Source organism: Equus caballus, chromosome 21 (assembly GCF_041296265.1).
Source record: "Equus caballus isolate H_3958 breed thoroughbred chromosome 21, TB-T2T, whole genome shotgun sequence".
Lineage (NCBI taxonomy): Eukaryota > Metazoa > Chordata > Mammalia > Perissodactyla > Equidae > Equus > Equus caballus.
Window position 1 is genome coordinate 61,167,194 of NC_091704.1, and position 24,722 is coordinate 61,191,915.

Here is a 24,722-nt window from a genome sequence, read left to right on the forward strand (position 1 = left end):
CCCAGGCTATATGGTAGTAAAATTATGAGACCACGATTGTATATGTGGTCTGTCCTTGACTGAAACATTGTAATGTGGCATGTGTGATAATTAGTATGCAAGTACTTTGTAAAATGTCATGTAAGATGTTATTATTAACCATAAAAATAATTTCAGGTGACAAACTGTAAATACCATAATTAAGATGATTTAACTTATATATAGAACCCTTCCAGCCAAGTCCCTATTTCGGTCATCCCTCCTATAACAGGATGAATGTCTTATTGGTCTTTCCTTTGTTAATTTCTCACAAATCTGCCCCATTCTTTTAAATCTCATGGCATCAACCCAAGCCAAGATTACGTGGAAGACAGGAAAACTTTCATTTCTCTGTCCTCAATTTCTAGCAAGTCTCCTGACCTTTGTGCCTGCATCTATTTGCTCATTTATTCAGAACATATTTATTGAACTTTATGCTATTTATTGAGCCAGGCTTATTGGAAGGCAGGGCAGACTCCTTTCTTCGCTCTAGATTCTCTTCCCAGGAAAACTCATACTCAGCCTCCCATGTATTAACGTCTCATCAATTTTTATCTCTAGTCTGGTCTGTCCTCTGGCTTGAAGTCTGTGTGCTCAGCTGCCTGCTGCACACATTCTCATGGATGTTTCACAGGCTCTTTAAACTCAAAATGTCTAAAACTGGACTGTTCTCCATTGGTCTCCCTCTCTCAGGAAGTCTCACCATCGTCCATCGGGCTGTATGGTCAGAGGGCTCTTTGTCTTTCGCGCTTCTCGTTCCTTCAGCTCTCAAGTGTACTCCATCATCAGGTCGTGTCGACTTTGTCTCGTAAATATTGGTGGAATCTATCCAACTCTTTCGCTTTCACTGACATCCTGGGCTAAGCTATCATTGTCGCTCACCTGGAAAAACCCAAATAGCTTTCTAATGATCTCTCCTCCTCTTTCACCTGTCTCCCATTCATTTCACATTGCTGACAGAATAATGATAAAAACACAAACTCAATCACATTGCTTTCTATTTAAACCTTTCATGTCCTCCATGTCCTCTCATTGCTCCTGGGAAAAAGGTCCACGATCTCTGGCATGGCCTTCAAGGCTGGGATGAGCTGGCTCAGCCTACTTCTCCAGCTGCACCTGAGGTCACTTTTTCTTCCTGCTCTGTTCTCCTCAATCCTTGAACATGCACTTTTTCTTCCCATGCACTGCCCTCCTCCTCCCATCCTCCCTGCATCCTCCTCCCTTTGCCTGGATAATGCTGGCTCAACTGAATGTCACTTCCTCCAGGAGACTGTCCCCTGATGCCCCTTTCCCCCACTAAGCCTCTTCCCCTGTTATCCATTTCACAGTATCTTGTGTGCTGTTTCTTCCTGGGACTAACCACAGTTTGCAATTTATATGGTTACTTGTGTGATTTATTTGATTAATGCTTGTCTGTCCTACTAGACTAAAAACTCAATGGGATCAAGGACTTCATATCTTTTGTTCACAATTTCAGCAGCTACCATGTTGAATGAATGAATCAGTCTGTCAAAATTGATCATCCTTCCATAATATGACCTTAACTTACTTGCAATCATCAAGAATGTTCTCTCCTGTCCTCTTTTTCTAAGTTCCAAAGCTTAATCAAGACTCACCACTTCTTTTGCTCTTCCTTTGTTCACTTAGGAATATTTAAATTTTTTCTCCTTTCTTGGACCTCCTGTGTCTGTAGAAGTTAAACTTTACATAATGCACCTGGACATTTAAATCTTTTTAAACCTTTTGATAACCAGTAAGCTTTTGTGGTTATAACATCTCCAGTCTAGTCTAGTAAGTATTTACAGCCTGCATACTATGTGAATATTTAGTACCAGGATAGTCACAGTAGTGGATGAAATAATTACAAGACACGAGACAGAGCTCCTTTCTTTAATAAGTATAAAATCTTGTTTGGAAAACCAGCATCTACACCTAATACTAACCTGCCTTACGTTGTTATGCAAGAATACCATCCATGGGTATTGGAAGTACTTAATTCACTTAGTGATTTAAGTATGATTTGTTCTTTTTAGAAAATTAGCAACAAGTTTTCTAGAAAAACCATCATTTAAGTTGCCTTCAGGATGCTGATTCTAAATTAAATTATTATCTCTAGCCACATCAATAAGGAAATATATCATTTCATTTGTGTTAACATATTTATTTAGATTAAAATAAATATTTCCCATAAAAGCATTGTTATGTATTTTTCAAATTTATTTATTCCTTAAGATGCATTTTATTAAACCATTTTTTGAGGTATGAATGACATGCAAAGAGCTGTACATATTTAATGTATACAACTTGATAAGTTTAGATATAAGTATACATCTGTGAAACCATCACCATAATCTATGCCATAAACATATCCATCACCTCCAAAAGGTTCCTCCTGACTTCTTTAATGATGATAACGATGATGATTTGGTGATAAGGACACAACATGAAATCTACCCTCTTAGAAAAATTTTAAGTATACAATGCAGTATTGTTACCTATAGACACTATACTGTACAGAAGATCTCTAGGACTTATTCATTTTATATAACTGATACCTTTTGACTAATACCTCCCCCTGGCCCCTCCTCCCATCCCCTAGCATCCACCATTCTATTCTCTGTTTCTATGATTTGACTATTTTAGCTTCCTTATATAAGGGGTATCCTGTAGTATTTGTCTTTCTGATCTGGCTTATTTCACTTAGGATAATGTTCTCCAGGTTCACCCATGTTGTTGCAAATGGCAGAATTTCCTTCTTTTTTTAAGTCTGAATAATATTTCATTGTACGTATGTACAACATTTTCCTTATCTGTTCATCCACTGATGGACGTTTAGGTTGCTTCCATGTCTTGTCTATTGTGAATAGTGCTGCAATGAGATATCAGATATCTCTTCAGGACCTTGATTTCAATTTCTTTGGATATATACCCAGAAATGGGATTGGTGGATGATATGGTAGTTCTATTTTTAATTTTTCGAGGAACCTCATACTGTTTTTCATAGTGACTGTGCCAATTTACATTCCCACCAATAGTGTACAAGGGTTCCCATTTCTCTATATCTTGGCCAACTCTTGTTATCTTTTGTTTTTCTTGAGAATAGCCATCCTAACAGATGTGAGGTGATATCTCATTGTAGTTTTGATTTACATTTACCTAACGATTAGTGATGTTGAGCACATTTCATATACCTGTTGGCCATTTGTATGACTTTTTTGGAGAAATATCTATTCATTTTTTTTGCCCATTTTGCCCAAAGGTTACTTACTTTTTTGCTCTTGAGTTGTAGGAATTCCTCCTGTATTTTGGACTTCAACTGTTTATCAGGTTTGCAAATATTTTCTCCCATTCCATAAGTTGCCTGTTCATTTGTTGATCGTTTCCTGTGCTGTGCGTGAGCTTTTTAGTTTCATGTAGTCTCACTTGCCTATTTTGCTTTCCTTGCTTGTGCTTTTGATGTCACATCCAAAAAATTATTGCCAAGACGAATATCAAAAAACTTTTCCCCTATGTTTTATTCTAGGAGTTTTACCCTTTCAGGTCTTATGTTTAAATCTTTAATCTGTTTTGAGTTGATTTTTTGTGTATGGTGTAAGATAAGGGTTCAGTTTCATTCATTTGCATGTGGATATCCAGTTTTCCGGACACTATTTATTGAAGAGACTATCCTTTCCTCATTGAATATTCTTGGCATCCTTGTCAAGGTCAGTTGACTATATATATGTGGGTTTGTTTCTAGACTCCCTGTTCTGTTCCATCGGTCCATGTGTCTGTTTTTATGCCAGTACCATAATGTTTTTGTTTCTATAGGATAGTTATATATTTTGAAATCAGGATGTGATTCTGATTTGTTCTTGCTCAAACTTGCTTTGGCTATTTGGGGTCTTTTGTGGTTCCATATGAATTTTAGGATTTTTCTTTTCTATTTCTGTAAAAAATGTCATTGGAATTTTGATAGGGATTACATTAAATCTGTAGATTGCTTTGGGTAGTATGGACATTTTAGCAATATTAATTCTTCCAGCCCATAAACATGTGATGTCTTTCCATATATTTATGTCTAATTTCTTTCATTAGTGTTTTATAGTTTTCAGTGTACCAGTCTTTTCCTCCTTGGTTGAGTTTATTCCTAAGTATTGTATTCTTTTTGATGCTAATGTAAATTGGCTTGTTTTCTTAATTTCCTTTTTTTACATAGTTTGTTGTTTTTGTGTAGAGTATTTTTCTAATGTAAAGATACTCAGAAGGAGCCAAGTATCCTCCCCTTTATCCCACACATAGCACAAATACTAGATTTTGTAGTATTTTAATAACTATACTGCTTTTGAAAAAAAGTGGGTTTTTTATATGTATGAATTTAAATTGACTGAATCTCTTGATGAACATTTAAAGAAAAATATACTTTGTTTTATGTTGTAAAGTCCTTGTCCTTCCCAGCATTTAGTAATCTTTATTTTGGCACATCTTTGTTTTCAGCTTTCTATGGAATTGTTTTGAGTTAATTCTTTCTAAAATCTGTATTATTTTCATTGTGCTGGTCTTGTATTTCTTCATGAATCTCCGTGATTCCAAGTCACTACTAAGTCAATTAACTTCATTTAGATTTCTCCAAGGTAAAGAAAATTATTAATGTTCTTCTAGATTCCATTTTAAATCAGTACTGTTGTTAAAATAGGCTATCCTCACTTGGAAAAAAGTCTCAACAAAATCGGTAGTATATATATGGCATATGTATTGTTTTCAAAGAAGGTCGTTTTAATTATGTAAATAAAATGGCTCTCTTTGAAAATTGCTTAATTTATACTCTACAAGATTTTAGTCTCATAACTTAGCCACCAACTGCTTCTGCAGCTGCTCACAACTAGTGATGTAGCATAAAGAGGAATGAAGCAATTGCACACAGTAACCCCTCAGAAAGTAATACCAAAAACAGTACTTCCCACTGTTAAAGAACAAAATTCAATCGAGTAAATTTGAAGGTCTAATTGGTTTTATTAGGCAATTCATGAATTGGGCAACATCTCATCTAGTAAGCAGAGCGATACTCTGACAGGTTGTACAAAATGGAAGATTTTTATAGGAAGAAGGGTGGGGCAAGGGAGCTATTAGCAAAAGAGAAGAAGGGATTATTTGGGGCCAGGACTTCTTCTCTTTGAGGGGAAGGGAATGCAAGGGTTTTATCATGTGGATTGTCTCCCATTACCCTGGGGGTTGGAGAGGACCTACGTGACAGATCACCTCATTGGTACTGATCAGAAAATTCCAGACTGGTTGATTAAGATTATATTTCTGGGAGAGGTTGAAACTGCAATTAAGTTTTGGTTTGCTGTGATGAGGGTCATTTTGAGCCTGTTATTTTATTTTAGCATTACCTTTTCCCTGAAAAATTGGTATATTTTCTTTATGAAGCACATTAGTCAGTAGATATTTTTGACCTTTGGGCTTCAATTAAAAATATTTGTTTAGTACTCTAAAGATTCTACGTGGTTTGGTTCTATTTGAATTTGTAAACCAAGGTGATGTGGACTTTGGGGTTCATTATCCTTGGGTTGGAATTCCAACTCTGTAACCAGAGGCAAACTCTCTATGCCTCATTTTACTTGTATGTAAAATGTACCTAAAAATGTCCATCACTTAGGATTTTATAAGGATTAACTGATAAAGTTTTATAATTTAGGATCTACCAAGATTAGTCACGCTTGCTGTCTGAATGTGTCAGTTAAGAATGTGTTTGACTGTAAGAGAAAACCAGATAAATAGTGGCTTAAACAAGTAGGGCTGTTTTTTGTTTTCTTTTTTCTGTTAGCAAGAAAAAGCAGAGATGCACAGTCTAGGACCATGCCGTTGGGGATCTCACTCCTTCTACCTTGCTGTCATCCTTGGGATGTGGCTCTTTTCCTCTAGGTACAAGATGGCGGCTGGATCTCAAGGCATCATGTCTGTAGGCGCCTCATGAAGCTTTGCCTTTTATTTCAGGACAGGATCTTCCCCAGGAACTTTTGACTACATGCCATTGGCCACAATGGGGTCACCCCTAGTTACAAGAGAGTCTGGGGAGTCAAAGAGTTTTAGTTGGGTATATTGATACCCTGAACAAAATTGGGATTCTTTTAGTAACGAAGAGAGGGGATGGATACTAGATAGGGAGCTAATGTACCTTCCTCACTTTGTTACCTCAGTTCTTTGAATCCAAATGAAGTAGAAATTCGAGGGCACCAAAATTCAGGGACTCAGCCCAGTGTCCTCCTTTCTGACCCACACATACCTCACCTTATTCCCCATCAAGTGACGTGAACATACAGTACCAGGGTATAACCCACACCAATCTCAGACATCAGCCTGAAGGTGGGCCCCCAAACTGGCCTTGCATCCTCAGGGACTGGATGTTGAAGATGACAGAAGGGTTTTCCATGGCCTCTTGTCTGAGTCTCAGCAGGCTTGGGTCACTCTTAGAGGAAGTGATCTGATGCTTTTTATAACCTTTCCTGCATCAGAGATTGCGGGTCTGTGGAGAAACATACTTCAAATCCATCCCATTTTTATTTTCTTTGACTTTTTGGAGAGACAAAAAGACAACTTGCCACATAAGAAAAAAGTCACTATTATTGATACTCTCTCTTCACATAAGAAGGAAAAAAGTCATTGCATAGTAATTACAAGGAAGTTTTCGCAAAGTGGGGACTTCCCTGAGGATGTCCCGTAATGCCAAGTAAAGTGCTGAGTATTATGCCTGGTACATAGTGAATATTACAGCCATTGTGGTTAACACCTACAAAAAATTTGTCACAGACAAGAATTGTTCCTATGTTTCCATTAGCCAGACTTAAACTTCCTAGAATTTTAACTGTTCTTTATAGTGGTTTCTTAATGCATGTGAGAAAAATGACTTCTGAGTGTCTTAATTTATTATTATTTATAAATTACTGATTTATAAATTATTAATTGCCTTTCAGTGTATATGATAAACTATGTTAAATAAACTGATAAATGGTCTCTATTATTTACACAGATGTAAACACTACCCCACAATTACTGCACTAAGAACTTACTTTAGTGATCAATTACTAATGGTGAAAAGATACCATTTTTTATTTATTTGCCCACTGTTACCTGATAGGTTTGCTCACTTGATTCTTTCTCTTTCTCTCCCTTTTTATTGGCCATATTTCTATTTGCAACTTTTATATACATTATTCAATACTTTTTAAGTAAATCCATAGGCCATTTTTTCTGAGATACATAGAGAGGGTTGTAATAATTTTTAACTGCCTTATGCACAACCCTTGTCAATTCCATGGGGTTGAGACCAAGTTTCATACAACTCTTTCGCTCCATTGCACCCATCACAGTGGTGGATGTGTAACAGACACCCAGTATGTATGTGGTGATTGGTTAGCTCGGACTTTGTGGCCTATTCTGATAATAGGAAATACTGTCTTAGGATTGGTCCCATATTTGGCGCTGTTAGGACGATAAAGGTCTGCAACAGGAGATCTTAACCCAAACATTTTTAAAGGATGCTATAAATTTGAATTGACCACAAATGGCTAGCTACCACATTTGAGAACAAGATGGCCCAGGCATAAAGAAGTTTAGTGATGAACATTCCACATGCCAAATGTAGTCACAGCCTAGGGGAATTAAGGGTATGTCAGGTTCTGGGTAAAAAATAAATAAGTGAGATTCTTAAATATGAGTACCAAGTTGGCACTGATTTCTGAGTTATTTGTACCACTTTTGTTCTTATGTAAACTGTAAAACAGGCTGGCTGACAGCCAGAACCTACAGTTGCGCCAAAGAGAATTCTCTGTGTAAGTACGAGAAAACAAAGAATGATGATAGGCTTACAATCTGTTATAGTTTTGTACATGAAAGGGAAAAGAAAATTGTTGATATCATAGTCTTGGGGCCAAAAACACTGACATGTATCTACCTAACTGGGGCTATAAAAATGGTACGCAGTCCTAAGAATTGTCTGTCTTTTAAAAATAGCCAGTTAATTTTTAAAGTGGTAATTGATGTTCATATTTCACAGGCTGTCATCTTTCTTCTTTCTAGTGTCTGAACACTTCCTCTCTTCCTATGACATTGACTGCAGTTTGGAAACCAAGAAGGAAGTGGTCCAGTGCATGGGCTCCTTCCAGGATGGGGTAGCTGAGAAGTGTGTTGATTACTTCCAGAGATTCCGACGTTCTACGCATGTGACGCCCAAATCGTACCTCTCCTTTATTCAGGGCTACAAGTTCATATATGGAGAAAAGCATGTGGAAGTGCGAACTCTGGCCAACAGGTAGATGTGAAGTTAAAATATAAAGGTATTTTAAAGCAGTGACTCTCAGTTGGGGGCAAATTTACTCCTAGTGGACATTTTGCAATGACTGGGGACATTTTTTTTGTTACAACTCAGATGACAGGGGGCAGAGGGGTGTCCCTGGTATCAAATGAGTAGAGGTCAGGGATGCAGAGTGCACAGGACAATCCTCCACAGCAAAGAATTATCCAGCCCAAAATGCCAATAGTGCTGAGGCTGAAGAACCCTCCTCTTGGGCCTATCCAAAGGATTATCCTATGGTTGCTAGGGAATTTATTGTTGCCCAATGGGATAAAATGTTGCCAGGTTTTTATCTGGCCTACCACTTTCTATAACACTGGATGAAGTAATGATAGAAATAACAGACCTGGAAGGGAGTTGAGAGTACAGACATCCGCTCTCCCTTCTCTCCTCTCTCTCTTGCCACACTTTCTGAGTGGCTGGGATAGAAGAGTCTGGCTGATGCTTACGTTCACTGCATAGTAAACGAAGTTTGGTTCCACGTTTCACTGCTCTGCCCTGCTTTTTTCTGAACACTTATATCTTCTGCCTGAATATGGCCCATATCAGCCTGGGTTGCTGCATAAGGGACCCCTGGGTGGGTGATTGGACTGAGTGACTCTGAGGGCTCCATCTTTAAGATCACATTCTTTCAGGTCACGCAGGCAGCTAGTCCCTTCACGAGGCTGTTCTGATGGCTTTAAGTTTGTTTCTTTTCTTGATCTCAAATCTTCTTTTAACTTCATTGATCTCTTTTAAAAACAGAAGTTATTTATTTTCCTTTCTCTGTGACAGGGCCTCAGGCATTTGAAGTCTATTGTCATTTAGCTAAACTTCCTTAAGCATGTTTCCTGTGTGATCCAGATTCTAGACCCACTGTTGTTCCTCACGTCGTGCAGAATGTTTTTAGCAGGTTCACTCTTCCTACATGTGGTCTATGAAGCAGATAAAAGTGTCTTCTGTCTGGAATCAAGCCTGGGCACGTACCCCTTTTGTCAAACCCTCTTGGATTGGCTATTGGTCTATACACTCCTCCTTCCCATATTACCATTACTATCTATATGAGTGGACCAGTACTTGGAAAATGTGGCCAAGTACCATAAATTTCAACATTGCTCTCTTGGATTTTCAATCCCAGAATGAATACAGGATTGGAAAAGCTAAAAGAAGCTTCGGAGTCTGTTGCAGCCCTGAGCACAGAGCTGGAAGTGAAAGAAAAGGAGCTGCAGGTGGCCAATGATAAAGCTGACACGGTGGGTGGACATTTACGCATATACCACATTCGCTTTGAATTCCCAGTTCATAAATGTTAATGATGTATGCATATTTACCAAGTTATAACCATGAAAGTCTAAATTATTTATTTCCATTAGAATACTGTACTCAATTTTATGTATGAAAAATTGTGTAAGTGGAGAAAATCAACAAATCAAGGCAGAAATGTGCTGGGTCTTTGGTAATTTTTGAAGAGGTATCTTTTTAAATTTTGTATTGAATTAGGTCTTAAAAGAAGTGACGATGAAAGCCCAGGCTGCCGAAAAGGTCAAGGCTGAGGTACAGAAGGTGAAAGACAAAGCCCAGGCCATTGTAGACAGCATCTCTAAAGATAAAGCCATTGCCGAAGAGAAACTGGAAGCAGCAAAACCAGCTTTGGAAGAAGCGGAAGCAGCCTTGCAGGTAAATCTATGTGATATAACAGGTGTCAGCTTTTAGGGCCTAGGAGGAGGACCAGGGCAGAAAGGATGAATAACAACCAGGAAGTGCTCTGCTGCTCCCGACCACAGCTCTCTCCACTGGAACGGTTTCAAGTAGTATTTTCTGCTTGGAGATGTTATTGGCTCTTTTTAGATTTTGCACATGCTACTTCACATCTCATTTTCCTCCCTCGTGAATGATGGGCAGTGTCATATAATGGCGGTCAGGAGTCCTGGATTCTCATTTCAACTCTGTCACCAGTAAGCTATGTGACATTGGGAAAGTCACATAAAATTTTGAAAATAACATTTCCTCACTCATTCATTGAGGACCTTGGAGTAGGTCTGTAAGATACAACATCCTCTGAGTTTATCCGTGAATTATCTAGATAGAGAACTAGTGACCTATTATAGCTCATTAAGTCAGAGTTTGAGCAGGCTTCCGACACAGTTATTCAATGTAATTGTGGAGCAAGAACAGAAATGGTGAAATTAGAAAGGAAGTTGGATTCTGAGAAACCACGATGAGTGACTGAAATAGGCCACAACTTTAAGGGCTGGTCTAGTATTGAAGACTCATTTGAAGATTGTCTGGGGCTCATTTTAGGATTGCTTTTACTCCAGTCTTACTCATCTACTGCCTTACGTTATTGATTACTGGCCTAGAAATTGGAGAAATGAAACACTACTGATCTGTCTACCACTAATTCAAGTCACATAACCTCAATTGAGCATGCATCATTACTTGATGATGTAATTATTTTTTTTTTTTTACCATTTCCTTAGGACACCACCTAGAACATTTCTAAATCTTTTTGATCCAAGTGGAATCTTTAAGCTTTCTGACTCAATTTTCAAGTATGAATTTCTACTCTTTTGAGACAATGAAGATATTGCCTTCTCTTCTATCTCTCCAACTTTTCACATTACTCTTACATGCGTTCTATCTTTCCTTATTGTTTTCCATTGCTCCTTACACTGGCTACACTGTTTTTAATCCTTGAAGTCCACCGAGGTCTTCAGTCTCTCACATTGGTGGGCATCTCATCTCCCTCCCTTTTTTTTTTTAAACAGACTCTACTTTTTTTTTTTTTTTTTTTAAGAATGGCACCTGAGCTAACAACTGTTGTCAATCTTCTTTTTTTTTCCTCCCAAATCCCCCCAGTACATAGTTGTTTATTTTAGTTGTGGGTCCTTCTAGTTGTGGCATGTGGGATACCACCTCAGTGTGACCTGATGATTGGTGCCATGTCCACGCCCAGGATCTGAACTGGCGAAACCCTGGGCTGCCGAAGTGGAGCACGCAAACTTAACCACTTGGCCATGGGGCTGGCCCCCCCAACCTTTTTTTTTTAAAAAAAGACTAACTTATCAAGGTATGATTGACATGTAAAAGGTGTGTGTATTTGATATACACAACTTGAAGAGTTTGAGATAAGTGTAGTACACCCATGAAATCATCACCACCATCAAGCCATAGACATATCCATCATCTCCCAAAGTTTCCTCTACTCCCTTTTATATTGCTATTATTATTATCTTGTGTGGTAGAACATTTAATCTAAGATCTACCCTCTTAACAAATTTGAAATGTATAATACGGTATTGTTAACTGTAGGCAATGCTGTAGAGTAGATCTCCAGAATTTATCCTGCATAACTGAAAACTTGTACTCTTTGACTGTTACCTCTCCATTTCCTCTTCCCACCAGCTCCTGACAAGCACCGTTCTACTCTCTACTTCTATGAATCTGACTATTTTAGATTCCACATATAAAAGAGATCATATAGCATTTGTTTTTCTGTGTTTAGCTTATTTCACTTAGCACAATGCCCCCCAGGTCCATCCATGTTGTCTGAAATGGCAGGATTTAATTTTTTTTAAGGCTGAATAATATTCCAGTGTATATATCACATTTTCTTTAGCCACTCATCCGTCGATGGACATTTAGGTTGCTTACATATCTCGGCTATTGTGAATAATGGTACAATGTACATAGGGGTGCAGATATCACTTCGAGATCCCAATTTTCATCCCCTCCCCCGTTTTTGGGCATTTTGGCTTCACTGAGAATCTCTAATCAACAGAGAGAAGACAGTGATAGTGTAAAGAAACTTCTACATCTTTATCGAACTCATAATACCTAATGGCATCATAAGAATAGAGCATATGGCATCTCAGGTCATGCTCAAAGGCATACATTTTTCCAAGATTTAATAGGCTTGGCATCTTTTTTGATATTATAAAATGTTTCACAGTATCCTCCTAATTTCATGCTTTCTACCACTAAAATATTCTGCATTACATAATCATCAAAACAGAAATGTGTGGGAACAGATGTAAGGTGATGGGGTGTGGGGGAGAGAATTTCAGTAATTTCCTTCATGGATTCTGCCACCATTTCATTTCCTCTGTGAGCTTTTGAAATCTTGAAATGTGGTACTACCAATTTCTACTAAGAAAGTTCCAGGTACCTTCAAACTCTAACATTTTGGCATCAGGTTACATAAATCTATGTAACAAATAAGGTAACAGCAAAGAATGTATCTCCTCCTATCTCAATGCTACTCTGACTCGACACAAACACAAAATAACTCCAGATGTTGAATAACTATTATATTGCAATGATGTCTAGGAAATTATGTAATAGTCATATTGCTTTGCTTGCAGAGAAAAGAGGAATCCAATACTTAGCTGAAATAGGTTGAATTTCAGACATACCCCTTGCCTGGGTACCTAACATAATTGAGCCCAATTCTGTTTGAAAATTCCCCTTTTTAAAGCTAAAGTAAAAATAAGCATCTTAGATCAACCCTTATGTCTTATATAACTTTACTTTGACCCCACTTTCCTCAGTGGCTGCTATTATATTTCTCTCCTTTCTTTCTTTTATAGCCACACTTCTCAAATAAAAGTCTATCTGCCATTTCCAGTTCTTTACAGGAAATTCTCCTTCACGGCAGTCGAGCTTTCACAAATGCTAGTCTATTGAAACAAACCTTTTCAAAGTGTATAGTTTCATTCCTAATTACCAAGTTCAGTGATTTTCTTCTTTTTCTTTCTCAATCCTCAGAGAAAAGATCCTTTGCTTTGATAAGAAGGTCATTGGTTGCCTTCTTTTGATAAAAGAGATGCAAATGAAAGTAAGATGGAGGGTTTTCAAGATCTGGAAGGAATGAATGTCCACTATTTGTTCTAGAAATAGGGCTGTATCAGATTCTTATATTTAATATTTTTCCAATCCTTATTCCATAGAGTGTGTAAGAGATAGAACGATTATTATCAACCACAACGGGTCTATGTGACTATTAAATAATTTACTCTGTAAGAATCTCCATACTAGAAATGGAATGGAACTTTTCTAAGAGCTTAGTGAAATTCATATTGCTCAAGTTTCATCATTTAAAGGTCAGTTCCCAGCTAAGAAACCTCTAATTATTCAATCTGTCAGCCCTGAGGCTACCTGCTAGTGTCAGTCCTGTGTGACAAGTCTGAGTTCCTTAAGAGAGAGAGGCAGATCCTTGACCTACATAACTAATGAGTAAAAACGCACTGCCAGAACTGGCATTTTCCTGGTTTAGAATCCCTGGTCTCTGCTTAAATGCTGAGTATTGTTTTTCTTTCACATTACACTTTTCTGTTTTCTGACGCAAAGTGGTCTGCATAATTTTAGGGAAGTCACAGCTCCTTATCTGCTCGCCAACATTTCTCTCACTGTCTGTCCTCTCCCTGGCAGTTTGAATTGTAAAAATTTAAACTTTTGGGGACATATATTTCTTTGAGATTAAATATGCATCTAGCCCCCACAATTCTACATCTAGCTTAGAAATGCTTGCTTTCCTCAGTCAAAATAGTAGCATTTAGAAATTAAAGGTTTGCTTGTCTGCACTTTCTTATCTGCGATTGCATGACAACCTCCTTTCCTCCCCCAGACCATCAAGCCCTCAGACATTGCTACTGTCCGCACATTGGGTCGACCCCCTCACCTCATCATGCGGATCATGGACTGTGTGCTGCTGCTGTTTCAAAGGAAAGTCAATGCGGTGAAAATTGACCTGGAGAAAAGCTGTACAATTCCTTCCTGGCAGGAATCTTTAAAACTGATGACTGCAGGGAACTTTTTACAGAACTTACAGGTTAGTAGTTCAATAATCGTGGGCCAAAGGAGGACTCAACGTTCATTAGAGTATCTGAATAGTCCTTTAAGAGAGTAAATTTCTGAAAAGAATTTACTGTACGTACCTATTTTTACTTATTAAATATTTTGCCATCTTTATTGAGGTATAATCGGCAAATAAAAATTGTATATATTTAAGATGTGCAACTTGATATTTAGATATACGGATACATTGTGAAATAATGGCCACGGTCAGCTAATTAAAGTATCCATCACCTCACGTAGTTACTGTTCTCTCCTTTTTTGTGGTGAGAACACTTAGAAAATTTTAAGTATACAATGCCGTATTGTTAACTATGTTCATATTGCTATACATTAGATCTCCAGGACTTATTCGTCTTGCATCTTGATACTTTGTACACCTTGACCAACATTTTCCCGTTTCCCCCTCCCCATGGCCCCTGGCAAGCACCGTTCTGCTCTGTGCTTCTATGAGCTTGACTATTTTAGATTTCACATGTAAGTGAGATCATGCAGGATTTATCTTTCTGCGTCTGGCTTATTTCTCTTAGCATAACGTCCTCCAGGTCCCTCCATGTGTCACAAATGGCAGGATTTCCTTATTTTTTAAGCCTGAATATTCTGAACATGTATTTAAGTATTTTTTCAGAGAAGAATTTTCTGTTTTGACTATAAGCCATTGTAAGCATTATAACTTTTCCTGACAGATTTTAGGCATATTAAACCATCATTAGTGATATATTGCAGTAGAAGTAAAAAAAATCATTTTAAGGAACCAATACATATGTGCATATATTGTATGCATATGAATACAAATATATATGTATTTATGTTTTGCAAGTCTCCATAGGAACTTTTTGAGAATTAATTTGCATCTTTTTATTTTATTATGAGATAGAACTTACGTATGATAAAATTCACACATTTTAAGTATACAGATTAATCAATATTTACATATGTATATACATATTAATGAACACTGAAATCAAGATTTGCATTTCCAGACCCCAGAAATCTCTCATGTCCCAACCCAGTCAACAACCTCCCCTATGATAACTATTATTCTAACCTTTATCCTGATAATTACTTTTGTCTATTTTGAAATTTACGCATATAAAATCATATCATACAAATGCTTTTGTTTCAACCTCTTTCGTTCAACATGTCTTTGAAATTCATTCTTATTGTTGCACAGGACAGTTTTCATTCTTTTTTCATTGCTGTATAGCTTTCCAGTATATGAATATGCAGTAGTGTGTGGTAAATGTTTAACAACTGATTCTCTGGGGAGAAAAAAAAATGCTTTCATTTGCAGTTTTTGCCAATTTCCATGGTGTAAATATCCCCACCATAGCCACTGTCAAACTACCAAAGTGATGTTGCTGAATGTGGAGTTGGGAAGAGGTGCATAGTGGCACACCATTATATAGTATTCCCACCATATAAGACAATAGATGTAAATGATCTCAAAAACATAGATAGTAAAATGTAGTAAAATAATTAGAAAGTGATGACTTTTGACTATACATTATTTTTATTTTAAATAAAATTTATTTAATTGTAATTTTATATAATTTAATTTTTAACACTGGCTATATTTAACAAGCAGTTTACAAACTTCCTGAAAATTTAGCAGTCATTTCCTACGAGCTTGTATGAACCAGAACCAGTGTGAAACTCCATAATATGCTTCAATGTGCTTGTCCATTGTACTGTTGATGGATTTTTGGGTCATAACTAGTTTTTGGCTGTTATAAATAAAGCTGCTATGCATATTGGTCTACAGGTCATTTGGTGGGCATATTTGCATTTCTGTTGGCTCTATACTCAGGAGTGGAATTTCTGGGTGTTAGGTTATACATTTAATCAGCTTTAGTAGATAGTGCCAAAGAATTTTCAAAAATAGTTGTGTCAGTTTACGCACCCACCAGCAGTGTATAAGTTGCTCCATATCTTAACCATTTTCCATTTTTAGCTATTCTGATGGGTTTGTAGTAGTGTCTTATCGTGGGTTTAGTTTGCATTTCCTTGATGACTAATGATGCTGAAAATCTTTTCATTGATTTTTGAGCCTCTTGAGAATTCTTTTGTTAAATGCCGGTTTAGGTCTATTGTCCATTTACATTTATTACATTGTAGAATTTCTTTATATATAAAATATGAGTAATTTGTCTTTTATACATTTGCAAATATCTTCTCCCACTTTCTACCTTAGTTGTTCATTCCATTGATGGTGCCTTTTGATAAACAGATCTTCTTAAGTTTGATGTAGTCCAATTTATCAATATTTTCCTTAATAGTGCTTTCTGTGTTCTGTTTAGGAAATCTTTGCCCACCTCTAAGGCAGAGTAAATGCTTCTACGTTTTCTTCTAGAAGTTTTATTGTTTTATTTTTCATATGTAGGTCTGGAGACAACTAATTGGGAATATCCAACCCACATCCATTTCTCAAGCAATCACTTTAGCACTATTTTTTATTCAGTTTTCAATTCAGCATTGCCCAGATGGCTGCTGTGGCTAGAGCATCTTGTGAGGCACCTTATAGCAGCTATAACAATAAGTAGCTTATGAAACTGTGGGCCACACAGACTTGTTCTAGGTAATTAAAACATGAGACCATGATGAAAGTGCCACTGTGAGGAAATAACACGCTATTGAGTGGAGAGGAGGTGGTGTTTAACTCTGATTGTACCAGTGTGGGTGGCAATGGTGACAGGGGACACTCAAACAATTTTCACAGAAAAATGTGTCAATAGAATTGGCATCCTGGCAAGTGACCCTGGGTTCCTGCTTTGTATACCTGGTGCCAGAGCCACTGCTCCTGGAAGCTCCCTTGCTATTTGCCTTTTGTCACCACCACCCCTCTCTTGCTCCCAAATATTCTCATTTTTTCTTCTGGCTTCACAATTTTTACGTCTCATAAAGGAAACTTGCATTAAATGAAGTCTGAGTGGACTGTGTTCTACCCTATGTTATGTGTATTCTGTGAAGGCTTGTTTCTCTGAATTATTTAGGTGCTAAGTTTCTTTCTACTTGGAAAACATTTAGTCATCCTCGTTTAGATGATCAAACACCACTTTTAAAAGATCCAGTTTTGTTTTTTGGCCAGTCTTCTCTTTTGATGCAAGAAGGCATTCTTAATCCATTTCTGCTACTGTTTTTAAATTTTATCCCTCCAGAAGATAACAATTCTCTCATATTCTCAAGAGTTCTATGATTAAAAATGGATTCATCACCCTTAAGGCCTAGTGTCCAAGTTATTATTTTCACATCTCAGGTGAGATTAATAGAACCTCTGTCTGAATGTATTAAGCATTTAGTTGCTGCTAAATGCTAAATATACATATGTCCTTGGGCTGAATAATACCTGTCTGTGTTTGTTTTCCATTGTTGATTTTATGGGTTTGTAATTTGCCTATTTAGGACTAATGACATGAAAATTTTATTGCCTTGGAAATTCTAATAACCATATTAGTGTTCATCACCTAAATAATTTATTCTTTCCCTGGGTCCCAGAAAATTATTGAGGGTTGTTATCTCTTGTCCACAGAGGATAAAGTATACTCTAACTTCTTTGCTCTCACTGCTTACTCTGCTTTCAACTTCAGGACTTTTGGCTAATATCCTGAAATATCGACAAAATATGATGTCATTCATCCATTCTTGGTTGTTCAACAGTTTCAGCGGCATTGTGAACATAAGGTGAGTATGACTTCATGGAAAGTATTTTGACTTTATTTTACTCTTTTCTTCCATAGCAATTCCCAAAAGACACAATCAATGAAGAAGTGATAGAATTTTTGAATCCTTACTTTGAAATGGCAGACTATAACATCGAAACTGCTAAACGTGTGTGTGGGAATGTAGCCGGTCTTTGTTCCTGGACCAAAGCCATGGCTTCCTTCTTTTCTATAAACAGAGAAGTCTTGCCTCTGAAGGTAAGCCTCCTTGGTAGGACTGCCTGATGTGCACCTGCAAGGGGTCTCTAGGTCAAGTGGTTTTATCTTGTCATGCTGCACAGGAGCTTGTGGCCCCTGGTGTTATTGTACTCAAGTCCACGGAGAGAGGAAGTGATAGAAAGACCAAGTACAGAATGTTTCTTCTTCTCTGTAATCCTACTCCAATCAGAATTGCATGAACCTGTAAGCATGGACTCTCTACAAGGATGCTAAGTCCATTGTGGGCTGCTGGATATTTTTCCTCCACAATGTCAACTTGAAAAAAAGAAACACAGACAATTATAGCATAGAATCCCCTGATAATGTCCACTATCTCCTGCCAGGGAATCCTCTGAGTGAGACAGGGTCAGTCAACACATAGACACTGGTGGCTGGTCTTGGTTGCACGGCATGACACAGTGCTCCCTCTCCTCTTCTTTGTCCCTCAGGAGAGAAACTGAGTATCATTTATTATTTAATGTGATTTGAGAATATGCCTGTGTTTCCCCTTGAGTAATTGCATTTCTAAGCTTCATTCGTACACAATCCCCCACCATTCAGTGACACTCAGTCTTCAGCAGATGGAGAGACAAGTACCTGTTATGAAAATGGAATACCGATGTCTCAAAAATCACACCTTATGGCTTGGTTGATTATTTTGCTTTTGTATAAGTCTGATCTCTCTCAACCATCAGTTAAAATCCACTTACACTCATAAACTACTCAAGGAACTTAATGCTCATGATAAAAATAATTGAGTAGAAAGAAGACAGGGATAAAGTTGTTGCAAATGCCCCATTTTATTTTCTAATTTTTACCATACCGGGGTCATTTATTCAGTTGTTGATGTCCTTGGGTTGCCAGGGCAACTTAAAAGAACAAATGTTCATTTGACTCAGAGAATTTTAGAGCAAATCATTGATGTCATGCTGTCTAACATTATGGACTTTTGAACCATTGAAGGCTCCAACATAGATCAAAAATGGGCCTTCTGATATTGACTGAATTATAACCACCATATAAAATGGACAGTACCGGTGTCCTTTGCAAATTTTTCTCGTGTTTAAGCCTACATAGTGTCTTTAAAAGGATTAGTTGAATTCATGATGGGTAGTTTGTATTTTGTGTGGTTACTTTAAATAAAATGAGCTGAATCAGTACAAAATAATGGACATTCTAAGTAAGACTTACATAAGGACAATGAAGTCTCCTCCCCTCTGTTCAGTATATTCCACCAGTCCCAGGACAATCTAGATCCTACAGTAGGGAGTGAAGGGAACACCATCAGACAGGGAACCTTTTACTTACTCCTAGAACCTGTGCTTCTCTTTCTGAGAAGTCTGGTCTGGAAGTGCTGTCGTATAATCTTAAGAGCATCCAGCATCTGGGGTCTCAGTTTGCTTATTCCTGGAGGGCCGTCGCTCGCAAACTCCTGCTTCCTAGGTTAGGAGAGATTGAGGGCACTCCTTAAACTCAACTGGAACCTCTTCAACACTAATTAATAACAGAGACTGAGGGGCAGTTTTCTTTCACCTTACAATCTCAATAGACAGGCCAAGTGACTTCTAGTAGTGAAAAAACAAAGAAATATTTATTACAACAATAACAATTTGGATTCTATTCAAGTTCATCATAATGAGATTTCTCCTTGAGAACTCTGTGAAAAACAGAAAATATCAGGCCATATAAACAGAACATTACAATAGGAGAGCTATAAATATTCAACACTGATAATAACACTAACAATATCTATTATTTACTGAACTCTCCTTATATGCCAGGTCCCAGACTTGGGTTTTTACATATGTGATTTTGTTTAATCCTCACACACACACAAACCCTAGGAGGTAGTTTTTGAAAATCTGAATGGAGAAACTGAGGCTCAGAGTTTAAGTACCCTGAGTAGAGTCCTATAGCTCCTAAGGGGGGGCCGTCGGATTTGAAGGATCCAGTACCTTTTGGTTAGCAACTTCTGAGAGCTTTATTTAAAAAAATTTATTTATTTATATTTTCTGAGTAAAATCCTGGAATATATTTAAAGTCTTTGGGGCTGTGATAGTTTGACATGAGTGGGTGGCTTTAGTGAGTTGACACAGAGGCTCTGCTTTTCTTACATGTTTAAGCCATAGCAGCAGCTTAGAGCAGAGCTGCTCTAATTATAATTAAAACAATTTTTTTACATTATTTTTTAAATTTGTTTTTATTTTGAGTTCATAATCATTGACATCATGCTGAAGTTTCAGTTGTATGTGATTTCTTGTCCATCACTGTATAAGTGCTCCCCTTCACCGCCTGTGCTCACCCTGTACCCCACTTCCTCTGGTAACCACGGAACTGTTCTCTTTGTCCATGTGTTTGTTTATCTTCCACATATGAGTGAAGTCATATGGTGTTTGTCTTTCTCAGTCTGGCTTATTTTTCTTAACGTAATACCCTCCAGGTGCATCCATGTTGTTGCAAATGGGATGAATTTGTCTTTTTTATGGCCGAGTAGTATTCCATTGTATATATATACACCATATCTTCTTTATCCAATCATTGATTGATGGGCACTTGGGTTGCTTCCATGTTTTGGCTATTGTGAATAGTGCTTCAATGAACATAGCGGTACCTAGGTCACTTTGGATTGCTGATTTCAGGTTGTTTGGGTAGATACCCAGTAGTGGGATAGCTGGGTCATAGGGTAGTTCTGTTTTTAGTTTTTTGAGGAATCTCCATACTGTTTTCTATAGTGGCTGTGCCAGTTTGTATTCTCACCAGCAGTGTCTGAGCGTTACCTTTTCTCCACACCCTCTCCAACGTTTGTTATTTTTAGTCTTAGTGATTATAGTCATTTTAACACGTGTAAGGTAGTATCTTAGTATAGTTTTGATTTGCATTTTCCTGATGATTAGTGATGTTGAACATCTTTTCATGTGCTTATTGGCCACCTGTATATCTTCTTTGGAAAAATGTCTGTTCATATCCTCTTCTCATTGTTTGATCAGGCTGTTTGTTTTTTTCTGTTGTTCAGTTATGTGAGTTCTTTATAAATTTTGAAGACTACCCCTTGTTGGATATATGATTTGCAGATACTTTCTCTCAATTGGTGGGTTGTCTCTTTGTTTTGATCCTGGTTCCTTTTGCCTTGCAGAAGCTCTTCAGTCTGATGAAGAGTCACTTGTTTATTTTTTCTTTTGTTTCCCTTGTCTGAGAAGAAATGATATTTGAAAAGATCCTTTTAAATCCACTGTCACAGGGTGTACTACCCATATTTTCTTCCAGAAGTTTTATGGTTTCAGGACTTATCTTCAAATCTTTGATCCATTTTGAGTTTATTTTTGTGTATGGCTTGAGAGGATGGTCTGCTTTCATTCTTTAGCAAGTGGCTGTCTAATTTTCCCAACACCATTTATTGAAGCGACTCTCTTTTCTCCATTGTATGTTCTTGGCACTTTTGTCAAAGATTAGCTGTCTCTAGATGTACAATTTTATTTCTGGGCTTTCAGTTCTGTTCTATTGGTCTCTGTGCCTGTTTTTGTACCAGTCCCATGCTGTTTTTATTACTATGGATTTGTAGTACATTTTGAAGTCAAGGATTGTGATGCCTCCAGCTTTGTTCTTTTTTTCCAGGATTGCTTTAGCAATTTGGAGTCTTTGCTCCCCCATATGAATTTTAGGATTCTTTGTTCTATTTCCATGAAGAGTTTCATTGGGATTCTGATTGAGATTGCATTGAATCTGTAGATTTCTTTGGGTCTATGGATATTTTAACAATGTTTGTTCTTCCAATCCACGTGAATGGAATCTCTTTCCATTTCTTTATGCCATCATCTATTTCTTTCAATAATGTCTTATAGTTTTCATTGTATAAATCCTTCATCTCCTTAGTTATATTATTCCTAGGTAATTTATTCTTTTTCTTGCGATTGTAAATGGAATTGTATTCTTGAGTTCTCTTTCTGTAACTTCATTATTGGGGTATAGAAACACAACTGATTTTTGTAAGTTGATTTTGTGCCCTGCAACTTTACTGTAGTTGTATATTTCTAATAGTTTCCCAATGGATGCTTTAGCGATTTCTATATATAAGATCGTGTCATCTGCAAATAGCGAGAGTTTCACTTCTTCATTTCCTATTTGGATTCCTTTTATTCCTTTTTCTTGCCTAATTGCTCTGTCCAAAACCTCCAGTGCTATGTTGAATAAGAGTGATGAGAGTGGGCACCCTTGTCTTGTTCCTGTTCTCTGAGGGATGGTGTTCAGTTTTTCCCCATTGAGTATAGTATTGGCTGTGGGTTTGTCATAGATGGGCTTTATTATGTTGAAGTAATTTCCTTCTATCCCTGTTTTGTTAAGAGTTTTTATCATAAATGGCTGTTGGATCTTGTCAAATGCTTTATCTGCATATATTGAGGTGATCATGTGATTTTTATTCCTCATTTTGTTAATGTGGTATATCGCACTGATTGATTTGCAGATGTTCAACTATCCCTGTGCCTTGGTATAAATCCCACTTGATCATGATGTATGATCTTTTTGATGTTTTGCTGCATTCAGGTTGCCAATATTTTGTTGAGGATTTTTGCATCTGTGTTCATCAGCGACATTGGCCTGTAGTTTTCCTTTTCTGTGTTGTCCTTGTCAGGCTTTGGTATCAGGGTGGTGTTTGCCTCATAGAATGTGTTAGGACGCATTCCCCCTCTTCCCTAATTTATTGGAACAGGTTGAGAAGGATAGGTATTAAATCCTCTCTGAAAGATTGGCAGAATTCTCCAGAGAAGCTCTCTGGTCCTGGGCTTTTATTTTTTGGGATGTTTTTGATTACTGTTTCAGTCTCTACCTGGGATTGTTCTATTCAGATTATCTATTTCTTCTTGATTCAGCTTTGGGAGGTTCTAAGAGTCTAAGAATTTATCCATTTCTTTTAGATTGTCCATTTTGTTGGCATATAGCTTTTCATGGTATTCTCTTATAATCCTTTGTATTTCTGTGGTATCTGTTGTAATTGCTCCTCTTTCATTTCAAATTTTATTTATCTGAGCTTACTCTTTTTTTTTCTTTGTAAGTCTGGCTAGAGGTTTGTCAATTTTGTTTATCTTTTCAAAGAACCAGGTCTTTGTTGCACTGATCCTTTCTACTGCCTTTTTTGTTTTAATTGCATTCATTTCTGCTCTGATTTTTATTATTTCTCTCCTTCTGCTGACTTTGAGCTTTGTTTGTTCTTCTTTCTCTAATTCACTTAGGTGTAGTTTGAGATAGAGATTTTTCTTGTTTGTTAAGATGAGCCTGTATTGTCATGAATTTCCCTCTTAGTACCACTTTTGCTGTATCCTGTATGAATTGGTATGGTATGTTTTCATTTTCATTTGTCTCCAGATGTTTTTTGATTTCTCCTTTAATTTCTTCAATGATCCATTGGTTGTTCAATAGCATGTTGTTTAGTCTCCACATCTTTGTCCCTTTCTCATCTTTGTTCTTGTAATTAATTTCAAGCTTCATAGCATTATGATCAGAAAAGATGCTTATTATTTCAATCTTCTTAAATTTATTGAGGGTTGCCTTGTTTCCTGACATATGGTCTATCCTGGAGAATGTTCCATGTGCACTTGAGAAGAATGTATATTCTTCTGTTTTTGGATGGAGTGTTCTATATATGTCTTTTAAGTCCAATTGGTCTAGCTTTTCATTTAGTTCCACTGTTTTCTTGTTGACTTTCTGTCTGGATGATCTGTCCATTGATGTGAGTGGAGAGTTGAGGTCCCCTACTATTATTGTGTTATTATTAATATGTCCTTTTAGGTTTTCTAATAGTTGCTTTATGTGCTTTGGTGCTCCTGTGTTGGGTGCATAGATATTTATAAGTTTTATGTCTTCTTGGTGGAGTGTCCCCTTGATCATTATATATTGGCCCTCTATGTCTCTCTTTACCTGTCTTATCTTGAAGTCTACTTTGTGTGCTATAAGTATTGCAACACCTGCTTTCTTTTGTTTGCCATTAGCTTGGAGTATCATCTTCCATCCCTTCACTCTAAGCCTGTGTTTGTCATTGGAGCTGAGATGTGTTTCCTGGAGGCAGCATATTGTTGGATCTTGTTCTTTAATCCATCTCACCACTCTGAGTCTTTTTATTGGAGAATTCAATCCATTTACATTTAGGGTGATTATTGATATATGAGGGCTTAATGCTGCCATTTTATCGCTTGTTTTCCAGTTCTCCTGCATTACATTTGTTTCTTGTCCTGTGTATTTCAGTCTACCAATTGAGTCATATAGTTTTTATGTTGGGTTTCTTGGTTTTCTCCTTATTTATTATTTGTGTCTCTGTTCTGCTTCTTTGTTTAGTGGTTGCGATGAGGTTTGTATGCAAAATCTCATAAGTAAGGTAGTCCATTTTCTGTTGGCCTCTTATTTCCTTACACTAAACTTATTCAGTGCCCTCCCTCTTCTCCTCCTATGTTGTTTTTGTCGCATCTTATTTCATCTTGTGTTGTGAGCTTGTGGTTAAAATGACAAGATTATCTTTGTTTTTGGTGTTTTCCTTCCCTTTTTCTTTAATGTTATACTTGAGTGTTTGCTAACCTGTTCTGATGTATAGCTACAACTTTCTGATTTTGTCCAACTATTTACGTCCTTATTCCATG

General features: G+C 37.2%; 1 protein-coding gene across 2 annotated transcripts in view; it reads left to right on the forward strand.

Moving 5' to 3' along the window:
- Nucleotides 1-24,722, forward strand: part of DNAH5 (dynein axonemal heavy chain 5) — a 267,250-nt gene that overhangs the window by 185,934 nt on the left and 56,594 nt on the right. For both annotated transcript variants that reach the window (XM_023625835.2, XM_023625834.2), the window contains exons 56-60: nt 8,077-8,308; nt 9,468-9,582; nt 9,830-10,006; nt 13,956-14,159; nt 17,920-18,099. In XM_023625835.2, coding sequence (XP_023481603.2) covers nt 8,077-8,308; nt 9,468-9,582; nt 9,830-10,006; nt 13,956-14,159; nt 17,920-18,099 — 908 coding nt within the window. The remainder of the gene's footprint in view (nt 1-8,076; nt 8,309-9,467; nt 9,583-9,829; nt 10,007-13,955; nt 14,160-17,919; nt 18,100-24,722) is intronic.